The 20,119-nt window shown below is 50.0% G+C and overlaps 1 protein-coding gene across 1 annotated transcript in view; it reads left to right on the plus strand.

Annotated features, from left to right (window-relative positions):
- The window catches only part of Slc13a3 (solute carrier family 13 member 3), a 58,254-nt gene that overhangs the window by 22,395 nt on the left and 15,740 nt on the right, over positions 1-20,119 (plus strand). Inside the window, exons 4-8 of the mRNA XM_050151260.1 lie at positions 9,094-9,160; positions 11,532-11,711; positions 14,729-14,854; positions 17,453-17,548; positions 18,464-18,568. Coding sequence (XP_050007217.1) covers positions 9,094-9,160; positions 11,532-11,711; positions 14,729-14,854; positions 17,453-17,548; positions 18,464-18,568 — 574 coding nt within the window. The remainder of the gene's footprint in view (positions 1-9,093; positions 9,161-11,531; positions 11,712-14,728; positions 14,855-17,452; positions 17,549-18,463; positions 18,569-20,119) is intronic.

Here is a 20,119-nt window from a genome sequence, read left to right on the forward strand (position 1 = left end):
TAAGTTTGTTAGTAAGCATTTGAACAGGTGCCCACGAGCACTGAGATCCAAAAGGGCACCTAGGGAAGCAATGAGGCTGGCAAACATCAGATGGGCAGTTCCCTCCCCATACAAGTTAGAACAGGGGCTGTGCAAATTCTCCGGTAATGCTGGAGAAGGCATGGTCCAGGATAGCCCTTCCTGATGGCGTTCCGTAAGAATTTGACGAGGTTACACTAATGTTTGCAGTTTCTTTCCCAGATGCAAATGCTCAGGTAATTCTCCAGCCAACCGTAAAGAGAACAGTGTGCTGCTGTTGCTACAGTGTCCTCCATGATGGGAGCGGGAATACAGGGTGTAGGGATGACTCGCCTCTAAAATCCCAGCCCCTGGGAGGCAGAGACAGGCTGATCTCAGTGAGTTCCAGGCCAGCCAGGAGTATATAGTGAGACTCCATCTCAGTGGAGGGGCTGGCAGGAGGGGCAATATTGCCATAAGGACTCTTGTCACAGACCACACTGACCGAGGAGTCTGACCTCTCCACCCTCTGTTGCTGGGCTCTTAGCAGCTGCTGTGTTTTCAGGTATGTGTGTGTGTGTGTGGTGGGAATGGGGGTGGTAGGAGTGGGGGCGGTGGGAGCGGGAGTGGTGGGCACTGCTCAGATGGAAGTGACCACTGTAGATCACGCAGAGAGAAGGTGGCTGAGCCTGACTTTGAACCCAGGCAGTGTGACCAGAAAAGGGCTACATCAGTGAGAATCCTCTCGGCAGCAATAGAAAGCGTGTCTGCCCTCCAGTGTCTTAAGACATAGGGACTTATTTTGTTCAGACACGACAGAATCAGAGAAAGGCCTTGTGGGGTCGCTTCGGAGGCACGGGTACATCGGGACTTTTCATTGTCAACCCTGTGATTCTCTCTCTCACGGTGAAAAGGTGGCTGCTCCATTACTTCTGCTTTAAGATGTCGTACTTTATACTGATGTCTTTAAGAGCGGCCTGAAATCTACGCCTACATGGGCCGAAACGGGCTGCTTATCTCCAACATCGTTCCTTCCTTGATCACAGAACCTACACGCGCACACGCCATGCTGGGGAAGGTGGAATTTCCAACCTTGACAAAAATGGTTGGTCACCCCCCAGGGGGCCATTCACGCCAATAAATGCAGCAGGTGTTAGCATTGGAGCCATGGATGGTATTACCCGTGAAACCATGCTAGCTATGTTCTTTGCAGATATGAGTTATTATGTTAGCATGCCTAGAACAGACTTGTCCCACAAGTTCCATCCTCAGAGCCCGTGTTATTAAGCCAGGTGAAGTGACACGTGCTTGTAATCCCAGCACTGGGAAGGGGAACACAGGTGGATCCCTGGGACTTGCTGGCCAGTCAACCTGGCCAAATTAGTGATTCCCAGGCCAGTGAGAAGCTCTATCCCTCCAAAAAAAAACCAACATGCCAGGCATCATGGTACATGTCTTTGACCCTAACACTTGGATGGTAGCTCATCTCTGCGAGTTCGAGGTCATCCTGGACTACACAAGAGTTCCAGGCCAGTCAGCATTACATGTGAGACTGTCTCCAAACAAACAAACAAAAAAAAAGGATGACTCCTAAAGAACAATTCAGAAACACACATGTAGTACACTGCATGCATATAAGTGTACACATGCACACACATATATACTGCATATAAACACTCATGTGCATTTATGTACTTCTGCACATACACGTACACTGCATACACGTGTACTTGTACACATGCACACCTACATACACAAACACACACATGTGCACTACATACATATACATGCACACACATGTTCACTGCATACAGATACACATATAGATTCCTACACAGATTGCACATTGATCCATACACCATCCACAGACTGTGTTTGGCAATGCGTGTTTACTCATTCAACATGCATGGCCCTGAAAACTAGATGTACTTAGAAGCGCTTCACAGATGGGGTTTTCCCACGGCAGGAGGACAAATCCAGACTGTCACTGTTGGAGAGGTAGCAGAGCTGGGTTGTCACAAGGCCAGAGCCTTCCAGGTAACACAGGAGTTTTGCCAGGTAGTGGGGTTAGCAGCTGTTCCCCGGAAATAACCAGACAGTAAACATTTTAGACTTGTGAGCCTCTCTGTTGTAATTTCCACACTCTGCCTTTGAAGAAGGTGGCGGAGTGCCAGTGCCGACTGCATGCCAAGAAAAAGGCATGTATGGGAGCCAAAATTAAGATTTCTTATCAGTTTATCATCCCCTAATGTTCTTTTTCTATGAATCTTGCGTGTTCCCATGTATATTATACATGTTCATATATGTTTGAGGGAGGTGCACATGGAGCATGCATTTTGAGAGAGGTTCTCTCAAGGAAACTGGAGCTCACCAATTCAGCTAGAATGACTGGTGAGCCAGCCCCAGGGTTAGTCCTACCCCCACCTCCCCAGAGCTGGGGTCACATACACAGGCCACACTGTCCCACCCCTACCTCCCTAGTGCTGGGCTTACAGACACAGACCACACTGTTCTACCCCCACCTCCCCAGCGCTGGGGTTACAGACACAGGCCACACCGTCCCACCCCTACCTCCCCAGCACTGGGGTTACAGACACAGGCCACACTGTCCCACCTCCACCTCCCCAGCGCTGGGGTTACAGGCACAGACCACATTTGGTTTTTACTGGGGACTAAAGATGAAGCTCAGGAACTCACACTTGTGCAGCAAGCACTTTGCCAACTGGGCCATCTCCCAAAGCTCTGGATATTTTGAACTATTTAAGAATGTGAGAGCTGTTTTTGCATGGTAGGTCATGGCAAGACCAGGGTGGGCCAGATTCAGACTACAAAAATGAGGGCTACTGACCCCACTTTATGATGCCGGTTTACTGGGCTTCAAATGGTTCCCTCCCACGCTGTGGGGCTCTGAGAAGATGGTCATGCTGAGGTGGCATCAGATCATTGGCACCACCCCTTCGTTCATTTCAATCTCAGCTGAACCTGTGCCCTGTCTTACCTGATGTGCTGCGGAAGAACCACAGCCATTGAGTGCTTGCTGTGTTGGAGGGCCCTTCTGAGGGTCTGTGTCTGAGTGGGGTGGACCCTTATCATCCTCATTTTGATAAGTGGGATTTGAAGAAGAAGTAAAGAGAGATGAAGAAGGCCCCAGGGGTTCCCATGGCAGGATGACCTGTGGCACTAGGCATTTGAGCTGGGCTGGCTGAGGGTGGGGCTGTATTCCCTTTATTCCATTCTCCTGCCTCACACAGGATGGCCACATGAATGTTCGAATGTCCAGTTCATTATAACAAAACCCAAACTCTAAGACCTTGAAAGGAGAGGGGACTCACTAAAGGTCACACCAGTGATGTTTGTGATAGAAGTCTATAACCTCCCTTCCTACCCTGCAGGCTGTGGGGAGGTCGTAACCCTGGAGTCAGAGGCCTGGAAATGAATGAGCGGCCTTGGAGGCTCAGGGCTGTGCTGAGCCCAGGGTAAAGACAGCGGCCCTCTGCACTCAGTTTAGAGGGGTGGGGGGACACGCTAGTGGGCTCAGATTTGAACAAGAAGTTTTCCAGAGGCTCCAAGTTCACAAGCGTCACTGATAGCCAGGTCAACGGCAATGACAACACAAGCTGTCCTTTCCTCAAGACCCTGAGTGTCAGCTTGGCTCAGCTCCTCATCAGCGTGTTTGATGTCTGTGGTCCCCACTCTGCAGACGAAGATATGGAGGCTCACAAAGGCGAAATGTATTTTCCAGAGCTTTGAGCATATGGACATACAGGAGAAGATGCTGGTATAGGGTGGGGATCACTAGACAGGACCCCAAGAGGTTCTCCACCTTACAGAGAGTCCCTGCGACCTCTCCTTCCTATTTTGCTACTGCTGTCTGAATGTTCCCTGGCATTTTGTCATTGCACCGTCTACCTGTAGGGAGCGCTGTTCTAACCCAGGCTTCAGTCAAGGAGATTCCCCTTAGCCAGCAAGGGGTTTGCCTAGCTTTCGAACCTATACTCGTCTGCCTTTTCTCTGTCTGAAAGAGGCCACCCTTGTGTGTCATTCAGATGGTCGTAGTCATAGCAACCATTTCAGGTTGAGGTAATCGGTTCCCTCCTTCAGTCTTCACTTGCCAGTTGCCTCCTGGGCCTCTCTAATCTAGAAAGTCAGGACTAGTCTGTCTTGTGCCTGGCCTGTGACATGCATGAAACAAGAGCCTGAGACCAAGGAAGGGGCGAATATATGGCAGGTGTGATGGTTCACGCCTGTAATCCCAGCGCTGAGAAGGCTGACAAAGGAAGGCCGTCACGTGCAAAGGGGGCCAGGGCTATGTGGAGAGATCCTGCCTCAAACCAAACAAGATAGAGCAAACACAGGATGGGGGAGATGGTTCACTTGGTGAAGTACTTGCTGTGTAAACCAGAGGACACAGGTTGGGAGCCACAGCACGCAGGTGAAAAGCCAGGCAGAGTGGCACGTGCCTATTATCCTGTCACTGGGGAGGCAGAGACAGCAAGATCCTTGGCGTCCATGGCCAGCCTGGCCAGAGTTCCAGGTTCAGGGAGAGACTCTGTCTCAGCAACTAAGGTGGAGCGCGATGAGAAAGACACCAACATTGACTTCTAGTCTCTAAACCTGTACACACATATGAACACTATCACACACACACACATGCGCGTGCGCGCGCGCACACACACACAGAACTCGAAGACACCACCAACAAAAACACATTCAACAATTTGGCAGGGTAGGCAATAAGGCCCTCACTGCCTTTCCACCTGTTCCCTTCCCATCCTGGGAGAGGGGTCATGTGATCATCTGCTTTCATCTAACATCTATCTCCAAGCCCATGAAGCCTGGGGTCACTCCTACTCATCTTGTGAATGACAGTTGTTGGTGCTGGAATACAGTAGGTGCTCAATAGATGCACACAGGTAGCGATGAAGCAAATGAACAGGTCAGTTAGTATCTGTACTACCCCTTAGTGTCTCTCTTCATCCTATGGAGGTCACAGTACTTACCACCGGCCTACTGGGTGTACTGAATGGATTGTGTTCATTAAACTACTTAGTGTGTGTGTGTGTGTGTGTGTGTCTGTGTGTGTGTTGAGGGGTGACCGTCCACAGGGTCCTTGTTACCTAACACAGTAGGCTAACTCTTTTCTGAGGCAAATTCAAGAGGTTGGACAGGGAAATTGGAATACTGATCAATTCTGTCTCAGACATACTACTAAGTGCCCATGTGAGTGCCCTGGACATGGCATGAGAGTTATGGACGTGTGTGTGTGTGTGTGTGTGTGTGTGTGTGTGAGAGAGAGAGAGAGAGAGAGAGAGAGAGAGAGAGAGAGAGAGAAGAGGGATTGGCAGGTCTGGGTAAATTATCAGTCCTAGGTACAGTATAGGCCTGGCTCTGCCACTAACCCACTGGGTCCTCTTGTCCCCAACCTTGACCTGCCTCTCTAGGCCTCATTTTCCAAATTCAGAGGATGGTAGCAACCTATCTCCATGGCTGCGGGGCCTGTGTGATGGCAAGCATGTAGATCCAGCCCTCCCACACAGTGTACGTGCAGCCCTTACGTAAGTACCAAGCTCTGGGCTGACCTGCGTCTTCAGGACCCAGCGAAGGCTCCCTAGAGACTTTGGCCCACAGACCTGTTTCCATTTAGTCTCGAAGGAATGCCGTAAGATAGCCAGAGTAAAAGGCAAACAAGGAACGCTTGCCTTGGTTTTCCTGTTCTTTCAACTTCTCCTTCATCCTCATCACCATCACCATCATCAAAATTAGTGCCCAATAGAGAACATGCTGCCATGGATATGAACTCCCACCCTTACCCACAGGTGCACACACCAAGGCTCTTATGCCTGGTGGAATCTCATGTAATCTCATATGGAACTCGCCAACTCTGATGTAGGCAGCGAGCAGCCAGGCTCCACATGAGACCCACTGGGGTAATCATGCCCTCCACCAGGGCCTGGGTAGACACTGTAGGTCTGTTTCCCTTCTGTGAATACCGACCTCTTGGTCTCAACCCCAACTACACAAAAGAATCTCCTGCCAACATCATCAAGACTACCAAGGCCCTGCCCACTGCAGAACCCCTCCAGACCCTCTGAGAGGGACCCACCCCCGAGGGAGTCCCTAGGGCTGCCAATGTCTGATGCTGCCCCAGAGACGTGGGGCCCAGTAGGAAAAATACAGGACAAGCCAGAGATGGTGAGGGCCAGGGGTCACTGGGTTAGAGGTCATCCTCTAGGGAGTGCCACCTCCACTCCCACCCCCTCCACTCCACCCCCCCCCATCTGTATGCTATTAACAGCCCTTTACTTCCTGCTTCAGTGCCTTGGGCCGTGACCTCGTGCACTGCGTGTGGACGTGTGTCCCATTGCCTGAGCTGTGAGCTGCTCAGCAGTCTAGGGGGAGTGGACCTGGTCTTTCACCTGAGATCCCCTGCTGTGCTCAGTAGGGAGGCGGCACCCCGGGGCACAGCGCGATTGATGCCATCAGCTACCATAGAGTCTTGTTCTTCTTTTGTGCTGGCAAGACAAGGGAGCCAGGAAGGGTATGCCCAGGCTAGTGGGTGACAGTGAGAGAGGCCAAAACAAGAGTCCAGACCCTTCCTCCTAGGGCACAGGGTGGTGTGTGTGCCCTTCCTCCCAGTGCATAAGGCTGACCACGTGTGCCCTTCTTCCTAGTGCGCAGGGTAGCTGTGTGTGCCCTTTCCCCCACTGCTAAGGGTTGGCTGTGTGTGCTCTTCCTCCCAGTGCACAGGGTGGCTGTGTAGCCTATGTCTAGAAGGAAATTCCTAAGTGGAAAAAAGATCAAATGGTGACTGGGTGTGCATGTTTGTGTGTACATGTTTGTGTGTATGTGTGTGTGCATGAGAGATGGGAGAGAGAGAGAGAGAGACTCCAGCCCCACTGGCCTCTTTTGACTTGTAGCCCCTTTTAGCTTTAGGACCTTTGTGGTTGCTCGTCCCCACCCTTGGAATTCACACCCCTTGCCCTGTGCTCACCTCCAGCACATTGCTAAGAGATGACAGGTGTCCCTCTCGCCCAGGTGTCCTGTCAGTCAGACTCTTGAAGACGATGTCTTGTTCCCTTCCTTGTGCTGTTTCCTGAGACACCCGCCCACATTACATATACTGCTTGTTTACTTTGTGCTGGAAGGTGGTACCCCTGTGGCGAGCCTCTTTGTGTCTCATCATTCACTGCCATACACACAAGAGACACAAGATTTGTGCTTGGCCCATTTTGTAAAATTTGCCTGCTTGAGTTCCAGTCCTGTGCTCCCATGAAGTCTTGGTTTCAAAAGAAGAGAAACACACACACACACACACACATAACTTGCACAACTTCAGTGTCTGTGATCACCACTATCACCTAGTCACCATCCTCTTGCTTAACTACAGCCAGGTCCCTGTAGTCCACCCAAACCTAGAGATAGCTGGAAAATATAACTCCACATCTTCCTTCTTAGGCCCCTCATCCTACAGAACATTTCTGTCACCTTTAACACTTCCCGACTCACTACTGTCCCAGGATGCAGGTGTTATGGAACAATCTTTTTGGACACTGTGAAGATATGCTGATCTCAGTGATTTAATAAAGAACTAACTGGCCAGTAGCTAGGCAGGAAGAAGTTAAGCAGGAGAGTCAGACTGAGAAAACGCTGGGGAGAAGGGCAGAGTTGCTAGCCTGGCCGCAGAGAAAGCAGGGCATGTGGAAGATGACGTACATTAATAAATATGGGCTAATTTAAGTTGTAAGAGATAGTTAGTAATAAGTCTAAGCTATAGGCTGAGCATTTATAATTAACAATAAGTCACCGTGTCATTTATCGGGGAGCTGGTGGTCCTGATTAAAAGCCCCACCTCTGGCCAGGTTTTCTTAGCACTGCCAGCGTCTTCAACCACAGCCTTTGTATTTGATGTTTCTATTTCCTGAAGCTTCATAGACTGGCCACTGTCATCCTGCAGGCATCATCGAATGTCATCAGGTCATAGTGTCACGTGGCTGTCACTTTCTTTTCCCTAACCTGGTTTTATTTCCTCTTCAACTGAAACCTTCATTATTATTTGCTTGTCTGTCTCCTGTTCTAGAATACAGCCTCCATGGGAGCCGGGGCCTTGTTCTGTGTTGTGCACTGGGTACCCTAAGTACATAGTCTGTGCTCTGTGGCTGTGTTTTGGATGAATGGATGGATGGATGAATGAATTAAATGGAGACCGTTCCTCCCAGAAACGACACACGTGCCGGAAATGACACGCATGTCAAAAACGACAGCGTGCCAGAAACGACAAGGCGCATGTGTCAGAAACCACACACATGCCAGAAACATGCCTGGCCAGAAACGACACGCATGTCAGAGACGACACACGTGCCAGGAACGACACACATGCCGGAAACCACACATGTGCCAGAAACAGCACACATGGCAGAAACGACACGCGTGCCTGAAACGCCACGCGTGTCAGAAACGGCACACGTGGCAGAAACGGCACACGTGTTGGAAGCGACACGCGTCTGGTCAGAAGTGACCACATGTCTGAAACGACACACGTGCCAGAAATGGCACGGCACATGTGTCAGAAACGACACACGTGTCAGAAACGACACAAGTGCCAGAAATGACACGACACATGTGTCGGAAACGACACGCATGTCAGAAACGACTCAAGTGCCAGAAGCGACACGTGTGCCAGAGATGACACGTGTGTCGAAAATGACACACGCGACAGAAACGAAACGCGTGCCAGAAATGACACGTGTGCCAGACTTGGCATGCGTATCAGAAACGGTAACCTTTAGCAATGACTTCTCAGATTGGCCTCAGTCTGAGTTAGGGGTTGTTACTGGCAGTGGGGCTCCCTCCAAACATAGGTGTTGGGTTGGAGTGTGGAATGCAGGGTGCTGATCTTCACTCCCCTCCATGGCCCTCTATCCCTTTTTCCTTCCCTCTTCCTTCCTCTCCCCCTACTGTTTCTTGACCTACCTCATCTTTTTCTCCACTGAATAGCACACCATCTTAGCGGTGAAATCTTGTTCCCTACTGGCTGCACAGGAACTGGAAACTTCCAGTTAGTGGGCAGTCACTAACATGCCTCCTCTTCTCTCCCAGCTGCTGTGAGGGGAAACGGACTTCGAACAGTGCCCACGGAGATGCAGTTTCTCGCCAGCTCAGAAGGGTAAGTCTGACCACATTCTTGGGGACCTCCCAGATGGATTCAAAGGCCTGGGTGCCACACCAGTCCCAAGTTCTCTCTGGCTGGTCCAGGATCTAGGATTTTGCCCTTCACCACTTGGGTTAGGTGAGGCCCTGCTTTTTAAAAAGCAACCAGTAGCCAGGTGTAAACACACACACACACACACACACACACACCTGTAATCATGTCCCTTTGGAGACTGAGGAAGGATGAAGGGTTGGAGGCTAGCCTGGAGTACATAGTAAAACACTACTATTTCAAAACTTTTAATTATGTCAAACTAGAAGGCAGCCATGGGACTGGCAAGGTAGCTGTCAGTACAGTGTTCATCTCACAAACATACAAGCAAACCTGCACATAACAGGCACATACAGGCAAGCATGCACATACAGGCAAACATGCACATACAGGCAAACATGCATACACAGGCAAACATGCACATAACAGGCACGTAACAGACACACAGACACTTCACGGTCTACTCCTCTGGGTCTCTCCTTTCAAGAGGGAAGCAACAAGACCCCCAGCCTTGGTGTTAGCCTTCTGCCCATTCCATGGTTACCCCTCTCCCTCTCTAGTGTGTGTGTTTGTGTGTGTGTGTGTGTGTGTTCATAGTCACAGTGTTGTTCCTTTTGGAAACTACAGCTCCCAGATTCCTCCTGGATTACGGATACCTGCGCACGGGCGCGCACAGGTGCAGGTCATTTCTCCCAGATACCCTTGCGCTTCTCGTTAAAAAAGCAAGCTTCCATGAGGTCTCGCTCTCTCTCTTGCCCTTTACCCTTGTGTGTCTTGCACACCTGTCCCTTATTGTGTGTCCCCCCCATTAAAGTGCACCCACGTGGGAGCCTCGTGTCTGTGTCTCCTTTCGCGCGTGTCTTGTCTGTCCTGTGTTTGTCTACACACACACCCGCTTAAAAGAATAATACACAGCACACGTGTGGAGGGCAGAGGTCAAATTCCAGGAATTGGTTCTCTCCTTCCACCATGTGGGTTCCAGGGTTCAAACTCAGATCCTCTTGCAATCAATCAATTTTACTTTTGAAAATACAATTTCAAATATATGTTTTGAAAAAGGCTTGGTTTCACAGGGGCAATTACCTGGCTTTCAACACTAGTGTTTGAGATTCAAGCCCAGGGCTTTGTGCATGTCAGACAAGCCTGTTGAACCATACAATTTAGTTTTAAAATCTTTATTCCTTTTTTTCTTTTTCTGACTTATTGAGGAATAACTGAAAACAGCAAGACGTCTTGAGACACGCGTTTGTGGTGAACTGATTGCTTTAGTTCAAGACGGTCAGCGTACCCCCCCCCATCTCAGACCCTGTATGTGCAATTCCTAGTTCTAGCCACATATAAGCACTCTGTAGCAGCCCCTAAGGGGTGGGAGGTAGCTAGGTCTGTAAAGTGCTTCTCACACAAGCCTAAGGATCTGCGTTTAACGGCCCAGAATCCAAGTAAACAAAAGTCAGACATCACAGTGCACACCTATCACCCCAGAACTGGGGAGTGGAGACAAGAAAACCCCTGGGACTAACTGGTGAACCAGTCCAGGCAAATCCAGGTCTCTGATTTTTGAGACGGGTCTTCTCACTGTGTAGCCAGAGGACCTCAAACTCAGGGTCCTCCAGCCTCAGCCTCCGGAGCCCTGGAATCGCAAGCCATGCCACCTCTGGTTTCCTCACAATCTCTCAAAGAAACAATTAGTAACTTTGTTTCATTCGTTCCCAAAAGTGTACAAGGAAAACAACACAGAAAATTCAAGGAAGAAATAAAAGTGGGGGAACACCATAATTCCATTCCCAAGGAAGGAAATGAAAGCAGACTGTGTACTCCACTGGAGACTAGAATACTGCATATCCACGAGACACAGTATTACACGAGTTACAACAAAAGCCTGGACGGTGATGTCAGCTACCGCCCGTGTGATTCCTGATCCAGCCTCTTCTCTTACCAGATGCCTCTCAAGTCGCCCATTCAGTCACATTCTTAAATTTTAATTTCCTCTCACTGGCCCTGAAATGACACATTTTAACAGCCGTGTAGGTGTCCCCATTCAGAAAGAGACTCAGCATGTAGCTGATTCCCCTAGGATGGACACTTAGTTGCTTTTGGGTAAAATGGTATTTAATGTTGTAGTTCACCCTGCTACCAACTCAGTAGCTGAACTCATTGTTTCCTTGGGGTAAATTCCTTGGGCAGAGTATCTGAGCTGAAGGTTTGCAGGGTCCATGGCGATTCCGACTTTAGAAAGAATCCTGAAGCAGAAAGCAGAGCTTCAGGTGGCTGGCTCCCTCTGGGGCCAGAGCTTCTGACTGCTCTGAATTGCTTCTCTCCGGGTCCATTCCCGCAGAGGCCACCCTGTGGAGGCAGAGACCCCACCGGAACTGCCCGATGATTCCAAGGAGGAGGAATACCGCAGAAACATCTGGAAGGGTTTCCTCATCTCCATCCCCTACTCAGCCAGTATCGGGGGCACTGCCACGCTCACAGGCACGGCCCCCAACCTCATCCTGCTTGGCCAGCTCAAGAGGTAAGTGCCGGGCTGGGGAGATGGCTCAGCGGGCAAAGTATTGGCTGCACAAGCGTGAGTTCCTGAGTTTGGATCCCCAGAACCCACTTAAAAGCGAGGTGTGGTGGAACATGCCTTTAATTGAGCGTGTTTAATTTAATTGGGAGGTGTTTAATTTAATTGGGAGGTGGAGGCAGACAGGTGTAGTTGAGTTAGTGAGCTCCAGGTTCATTGAGAGCTCCTATCTCAAAAAGAAGGTGGAGAGTGGTTGATCAGGACACTCAGCATTGACATCAGCCTCCGCAAGCACACATATGCACACACACACACACACACACACACACAGCTAGATACAGTGTCTCCTGTGGGCCAAGGGTCAGCATTCTCTTCCTCCCCTTACTGATTTCCCAGCCAAGGATCAGGTGATTCAGTGACTGTATTGTGGGAAAAAGACAGGCAATGGGCAGAGGAAATGAATGCTGGATGGCACGGCTTGTCTTCTATCCTAATCATCAGGAGTTAGAGACAAGAGGGTCAGAGGCTGAAGGTCATCCTCATAGAGTTTGAGGTCAGTCCGGGCTACTTGAGAGCCTGTCACAAAAACACAAAGCACAAAAAGCAAATTGTTGTATGCTATGCATGGCGTAGAAATAAAATGGAGCCGGTGGGAGTACGGGAGTGACAAGTCCCTGTCCTTCAGGGACATCTGTTTGCTGAGACAACGTCAGAAAAGAGCCCCAGAGTGAGAGTATGAGGGCTCTGGAGGACGAAAGAGCAGAGGCTCTGGGGTGTGAGTGCTCTTGGGAGTCTCAGGAACCAGCAAGACCAGGGAGAGCAGTTGGGGCCGCCGGGCGAGGCTGAGGCAGTAGGATTGCTGTAGTTCACAAGTTAAACACTAGCAAGACGTCGTCTCAAAAACAAACAAGCAAACGATTTTTGAAAAGAATGGGGAGGGGAGTGGGTCACAAGCATAGCACACAAATCCCAGTGTTCATCTTCTCCAGAAGACAGAGACCCTGAGAGACCAGAGCGGGAGCGACAGGATGTAAAACTCAGGTCCCAGCTGGAGGCGTTGGCCCATGGCAAGAGTGAGCCAGGAGGAGGCTTCCAGCTCTGAGCCGGTCCTTGTTGGGGAGTCCCTCTACCAGAAGATGGGGTCTCTAGACACTGACTGGTGGCTGGTCCCACACCTGAGAACAGGAGAGAAGGGCTCCACAGAGCTTGGCTTCACTCTGTTAGCCTAGGCTCTGGTTTGTAAAGCTGTTTCAAGGTTCTCAGTGATTTTCAGACCCCAGGATTCCGAGCATGTGCCTTTAGTCCACTGAGGTGCACAAACTCTGGGCATCCTTCCATCTCCCTGGTGGTCCTGCTTTGGGTCTAGGGTAATCTGGGCTTAGCCTTCCGGTTCTTGGTTCTTGGTTCTTGCTTTCCCATTGGGTGTTTGGTATTGGGGGTGGGTCTATGGAGCACCTCTTTAGAGACAGACAGGTAATCATGAGCTCTGGGTTGCAGTCAGGGCCTGAATTGGGCAGCGAGGAATAAGAAGGGGATGGGTGATATCTAGGTCTTTCTTCTGTGATACATGAGCAGGTCTGGGCTCCAGTCTGAAAAAAGAGAGCAGGGAGGAAGCACTGGGGCTTTATCATGTTGAACCATCAGTCACGCTGACTTTAGTAAAATACATGGACCTTCAGGAAGGAGAAGGGACATAGAGGGCTTTGTAAAAGGTCGCCGGGGTTGGTTCAGCATGAGGACGCAAGTTAGATCCTCAGCATCAGGTAAAATTCCAGATGTAGTGCACACCTGTAATCCTGGCATGGGGAGGCCGAGACAGGGGAGTCTCTCAGGCTCACTGAGCCCCACCTGAACCTGGGAGACTGGAATGGTGAAGGTGAGCTAGCTGCTCTTTGCACAAGCACATTTTATGGGTTTATTCTGGTGACAAAATGAAACATGCACACTATAAGCTTCCAAGAAATACAGAAAAATTTAAAATTTGAAATACCTTCAATCCCACTGACAGCAGACTTACTTCTAGTCTTTTCTGAGTATATCTATAGGTCGCCATTTAATGCTGTTTTTTATCATACTGTTTGTGCACTTTTATAGCTTGATTTTTATCTTAAAATGTTACAAAAATATACATTCTAAAAACAAGAAATAATCCTATTTGGGGTATTATACTTCATCAATTATGGATATTTTGATTGCTTTCCTTTTAGTATAATTTTGATATTAGGAATTTATGCAACTTGCCCCATATCTGCTAATATGTTAATATATTTCTTAACTAATATGCTCTTTCTTAGCTAATATGCCTGACCACAAGGCATACTCTTTTATTATAGAAATCAGATAAAGAAAACTAAGGATGAAATCCTCTCAGGGTCTTGCCTTTCAGTATATTGATATTTTTTGCTTATTTGTCAGACAATAGCTACTCATGTTTTGTTTTGTTTTGTCTTGTTTATTTATTCATAACTGGCTGCTGGTAGCTATGTGTCCATATTCTTTTATCTAAAGCATTTTATAACATTTTTTCCTATCCAATTTAATACCATATTTTTTTTGTTTTTTCATTTTTGTTTGTGACAGGGTCTCACCGTATAGCTCTGGCTTGGCAGGAACTCACAGATAACTGTTTGCCTCTGCCTCCTGAGTGTTGCGTTTAAAGATGTGTGCCCCTTGGTCCTGCCCAGGATGTGGTGTGTTCCCTGTTAGAGTTACAAGAAACATTTGAAAGAAAAGTCAGCATTTAAGCATGGCATAAAAACAAGCAGAGCTCAGATTTGGGCTGGGCATGCTGCCTTGAGTTTGTCGTAGTGCAGCCTGCCGACTTCACTGTCTGGCCCTCCCAGGGGCGCATAGGGCACTGTGGTTCCACTGAGTCAGAACTGGACCCTCCACAGGAGGAAGGGGGGGAGTCCTCTCTTCTGGTCCTCCCAGTGCCCTTCACTCTGCCCCGACCCACTGGAGGCCTCCAGCCCAGCCCTGATGGTCCCATCTGACGGCTACCCTCGCTTTTCCTTGTTCTTCAGTTTCTTTCCACAGTGCGATGTGGTGAACTTCGGCTCCTGGTTCATCTTCGCCTTCCCTCTCATGCTGCTATTCCTTCTGGTCGGCTGGATCTGGATCTCCTTCCTCTACGGTGGAATGAGCTGGAGGTATGAGGGACCTTCTTCTAGAGGGAGGACGGAAAAGCCCAAGCCTCCCTGATGGGCCCCACCTCTTGCCCTCTGAACAAAGGAAAGGAGACTCTGGTTTCCAGGATGGCTTGGGCCAGTGATGGTGTTAAACCAAGATGTAATCCTGTGCTCTGCTCTCAAGTTTATCTTTACGGTTTCTTTTCTCTCTCTCTCTGTCTCTCTGTCTCTCTCTCTCTGTGTCTCTCTGTCTCTCTCTGTCTCTCTCTGTCTCTCTCTCTGTGTCTCTCTCTCTGTCTCTCTCTCTCTGTCTCTCTCTCTGGTTTTTGAGGCAAGGATTCTCTGTGTAACAGTTCTGACAGTCCTGGAACTAGCTCTGTAGACCAGGCTGGCCTTGAACTCACACAGATCCACCTGCCTATGCCTCTGGGTGTTGGTACCTCCACTCCACCCCAGGCCTGGTGTTTGTTTTATGTTTTTGTAGGGTCTCTCACTGGCCTGGAACTCACTAAATAGTGTAGACTGATTGGCCAGCAAACCCAGTCTCTACATCTGAGGGATTAAAAGCATGCAGCACCATGCTCAGCTTTGTGACATAGGTTCTGGGGATCAGACCCAGGTCCTTGTGCTGACAAGGCAAGAACTTTATCAGCTGAGCCATCTCCCTAGCCCCTTGACAGTGACTCTTACTTTCCATTTATGAGTGTGACAAACACTGTGTCCTTGGGCTATCCTCCTCCCCCGTCTCACTATGTAGCCCTCCTCCTGTCTCAGCTTGCTCAGTGCTGGAATGACAGTGGGTGGTGCCACAAGTGGCTGGAACCCATGAACGTGGTTAGTCTATTTAGAGGGAAAGACTACGGGAGTGTGAGCCAGGTACTGTGCAGATGTAGGTTGGAGTCGTCAGGGAGGAATTGTGCAAGAGCTGAGCTGGAGGGTGGCCGGCGTGGCACAGTTATTCTCCAACCTAGTGACATCCCCTCATCTCCAGGCCTTGACTGGATGTCTGTGGAGTGGGACCAATAGGAGCTGAGGTGTAAACACTTTGAACAGAGAGAGGTGCCCACGGGATGCTCCTGGCTTCGGGCACTTTCGAAAGTCCTGACGGCAGAAGCCCAGGCTGAGAGCCAGCTCAACCAGGAAAACAGCCAGACTTAGCCACGTGGCTTGGGTCCCCATCTCACTCTGTGCAATTCTGAACTCTGCCACCTTCCCAGCTCGTAGATCTGTCCCCTGTGTGCTGGCCCTCTGACGGAGCAGCGGTCACTCCCTGGCTTAGGCTTTCTACCGCAGTGATGACCTCGTCACCAATTAGAGCTGATTTCTCAGGACTCTACACTCTCCTGCCCTGAAACCTCCTCTGCTGAACACATTAGCCCAGCATCTGCCAGTCCATCTTCTCCTGGCTGAAATACCATTCAGACAACCCCCATTCCAGGGCCTGATGAAGTCTCTGATCCCCCCACCCCTGAAACCATCTACGTTTCTGTTTGCATTCTTGTCCTCCAAGCTCTCACCAGAATGGGCTTGCTAAGCTCATCTTCTAGCATTTGAAGGCTTTTCTAGCCCAAAGCTTCAAAACTCTCCCATAAACCAGTTCCAAAGGCCCAAGAGCCGCGTGGTCAGGTTTATCACAGCGGAGGCCCCCACTTCTCAGTGCCAGCGTCCTCTGACTGCCCCTGTGCAAGCAACTTAAGGGAGAGTTTATTTCAGCTCACAGTTCCGGGGCTCACCGTTCACCACAGCAGGGAGGTCAAGACAGGGAGCCGTGAGAGCAGCGGGTGAGATCATATCCACAGTCGGTCGGCAGGGAGTGATGACTATATCTGAGCAGCTTACTTCCAGTTTTATGCAGTTCTGGTTTCCCAGGGCTGTGTCTTCCCACCTCAGTTAGCATAACCAGGACAGTTTCCCACAGGCTTGGCCAAAGGTGATCCTAAATCCTGTCAGGTTCCCAATAGGAAGCATCATGTAGGGAGAACCTCGATAAAAATAAAAATAAACAAATGCTTTATGGCATGAAGTATCACCCAATTCTAGAGCTGAAAACAAATTCTGGACCTCTCAATCCGCCGACCTCTGCATCCAGCACGGTGATTGAAAGCCTCCTCTCCATACCAGTCTGAGACCACGGCCCGAGCTCTCACTTCCGATGGAGTCAATTACTGTTTTGTTCCATTGACTTTTTGTTCATCCACGTGTATGTTTGACTCGTGCAAGGATTTAAAGCCCGAGAACATAGCCAATTCCATTTCCCATGTTAGGAAGACCGGCTGGAACATACGTGTTAAGAAGGAAAGGCAGAGGCCAGGAGGCCAAGCATCAGGCCGTCACAGTCTTCAGAAGGGGCTGCTGCAGCTGGTCGGGAACAGGGGAGGTGGTTAAGAAATTAAACCCTTGATCATCAAGCTGGTTCAGCTGGTAAAGGCTGCCAGCCTGAGTTCAATCCCCAGAACCCACACGGTAAGAAAGAACTGACTCCTGCAAGCTGTCCTCTGACCTCCACGTGTGTGCCAGGCTCCCATATATGCACAAATGAATAAACAAAAAAATGAAATTTTCAAGTGTAACGTAATCCCTTCTCCTGCCACCCCTCCTAAGCTTGCCCGTTCTTCCCAGGAGCTGGAGGAAGAAGAAGTCTGAGATCAGAGCCGAGGCCGAGGACAAAGCTCGAGCTGTGATCCGAGAAGAGTTCCAGAACCTGGGGCCCATCAAGTACGAGCGAGTGTCGGGGTGTGAGTGAGCTGGCCTTTGAGGTTTCCGGGGCATTACTTCAAGCTTGGCCCTGGCTGAGTCCCCAGGTGCACCTGAGGACCAGTGGCTGAGAGTGGTGGTGACAAGAGGGGAGAGAGAAGGTGGCTCCTGCCTTGCCCTGGTGCTGGGGCAGATACCTTCGGGACCTTTGAACTCTCCTTCTAGTACATGGGCCATCTGACGCCGCCTCCCAGAACTGTGCTTCTGTTTAATGCATTCCCCATGTGATAAAAGCATGTAGGCTTCAGCAAGCTCAAATTCAAGGAGTGGTCTGGCCATTATTTCCTATGTGCCTTAAGTCTCCATTCCTCACTCTGTGAGCTAAACACACCGCTAGCTGCTTCTTCCAGACTTGGGGAATTTATCTTTTTCAGCTCTGTGTACCCACTTCCTGTGTCTGGCCATGCCTCTCCCTGTGTATGCTCCTCTTGGAGTATCTGTCACATTCTGTGCGTGCTTGTCAGTATGTTTGTATGACTGTTTCTCTGTCCCCGCCCCTCCATATTTTATTTTTAGATAGGATCTCTCTATTATGTAGTTCTGTTCTTCCCGGAACTCTCTATATAATCAAGGTTGAGCTTAAGCTCAAAGAAATCTGCTTCCCTCTGCCTCCTGAGTGCATGGAATAAAAGTGTGCTCCATCGCTCCTGGCTTGTCCCCCTTTTCTGCTTTTCTATCTTTCTTTTGCCTTTTTTCTGTCTGTAGGACCTTGACCAATTCCCCTTAATGATAGAAGCCTTTGGGGACCCTGGGCAGCTGTGCACTGCTTCCACCCTGGGGCACCCTCTCCCTCTGGGATTCCCTGAGAGTGAATTGCCCTTCTCCCTTCTAGTCCGAGTGCAGGATGCTGAGCAGGCTTCTGTCTCTGCTCCGCAGGTTTGCTGAACAGGCCGTCTTCGTCTTGTTCTGTGCATTTGCCATCCTCCTCTTCTCCCGGGACCCGAAGTTCATCCCTGGCTGGGCCAGCCTCTTCAACCCTGGGTGAGATTCTGCAGACCCACAAGGCAGGGCTTGGTGGGGGGGAGGGGGGATTCTGGGGTAGACCGTGTGGAGCTGGAGGGGCAGTACCTCCCAGAAGAGGTTCTGTGGATAAATCTGGATTCTCAGGTGATGAGCACTCAGACAAAACTGGGTTCGAGCCCTAGCTCAGCCTTTATGAGCTACGTGACTCCGTGTGCCGTTTGCTCCCTAAGTTCCATTTGCTCCCCACTCTCCTATGTCCCATGCTGAGTGTGGGACATGTGCTCTGGGCACAGATTAGCGCAGGTGTGGACAGTCAAGGACCTGCTGTTTGGACTGGGTGCATTGAGAAAGTGAGGGGCGGCCCTGAGAAACGATGCAGAGGGGCACTGACTGTGACTTGCTCTGGAACGCACTCGAATGTCCTCTGAGGCTGAAGCATGAGCAGACTCAACTGTTGGAGCTGGTGGGAAGGACAGCCATGGTGATGGGGAGGGTGGAGAAGCACCCGTCTCCAAGGCCCTTCTCGGTATGTTAAGCACGGGCCTTTCCCTGAGCGTAGCGGGCAGGTATTGGAAGGTAGGTGTGTAAAAGCTTGACTGTTTCTTGAAGCTAAATGTCTACAAGGAGAGTAACTGGTGGAGAAGTGGCCGCCTGTAAGAGTGTGAAATGGGCTGCCATCTCCCCTCCACAGGGTGACCCCATGGATTATCTCAGCACTTACGTGTCCCCATCGTCCTCACGAGGCTCATCCCCATGACGGTGGCAGAAGAGTGCTCCACTTATGGTGGGCTATTGGTCTTGTCCCCGCCCCCCCATCGTCACAGCAATTTCATATGCTCTTGTTTGGTAAAGCGTTAGCAATGACTCTGGGCTTCCTTGAACAAAGAGTCAGGAAATCAGGGCTTAAGGCCCATTCTCTTCACAGACCATGGTCTGGCCTTAAGAGGGTCATTTTTTGCTTCATGAACCACCCAAAACCTGCCCCGAAGGCCTTGTGTCTACCAAGTTTTCACAAAGACATAGCATGAGTCCTGAAATCTTAAGGTCCAAATCAGAAGCAGAAGGAGAGAGAGCACGAGCAAGGAACTCAGGACCGCGAGGGGTGCACCCATACACTGAGACAAGGGGGATGTTCTATCGGGAACTCACCAAGGCCAGCTGGCCTGGGTCTGAAAAAGCCCGGGTTAAAACCGGTCTCACTGAACATAGTGGACAATGAGGACTACTGAGACCTTAAGAACAATGGCAATGGGTTTTTGATCCTACTGTACCTATTGGTTTCGTGGGAGCCTAGGCAGTTTCGTGGATGCTCACCTTACTAGACCTGGATGGAGGTGGGTGGTCCTTGGACTTCCCACAGGGCAGGGAACCCTGATTGCTCTTTGGGCTGACGAGGGAGAGGGATTAGACTGGGGGAGGGGGAGAGAAATGGGAGGCGATGGCGGGGAGGAGGCAGAAATCTTAAATAAACAAACAAACAAAGATTTGCTTTTATATTCTCTCTTCAGCTTATAATTATAGACATAAACCAAACAAGACAAAGTGGGAAGGAGCATGAAGACATGTCAT

Source organism: Alexandromys fortis, unplaced genomic scaffold (genome assembly GCF_014885135.2).
Source record: "Alexandromys fortis isolate MF-2015 unplaced genomic scaffold, M_Fortis_MF-2015_v1.1 scaffold_27, whole genome shotgun sequence".
NCBI lineage: Eukaryota > Metazoa > Chordata > Mammalia > Rodentia > Cricetidae > Alexandromys > Alexandromys fortis.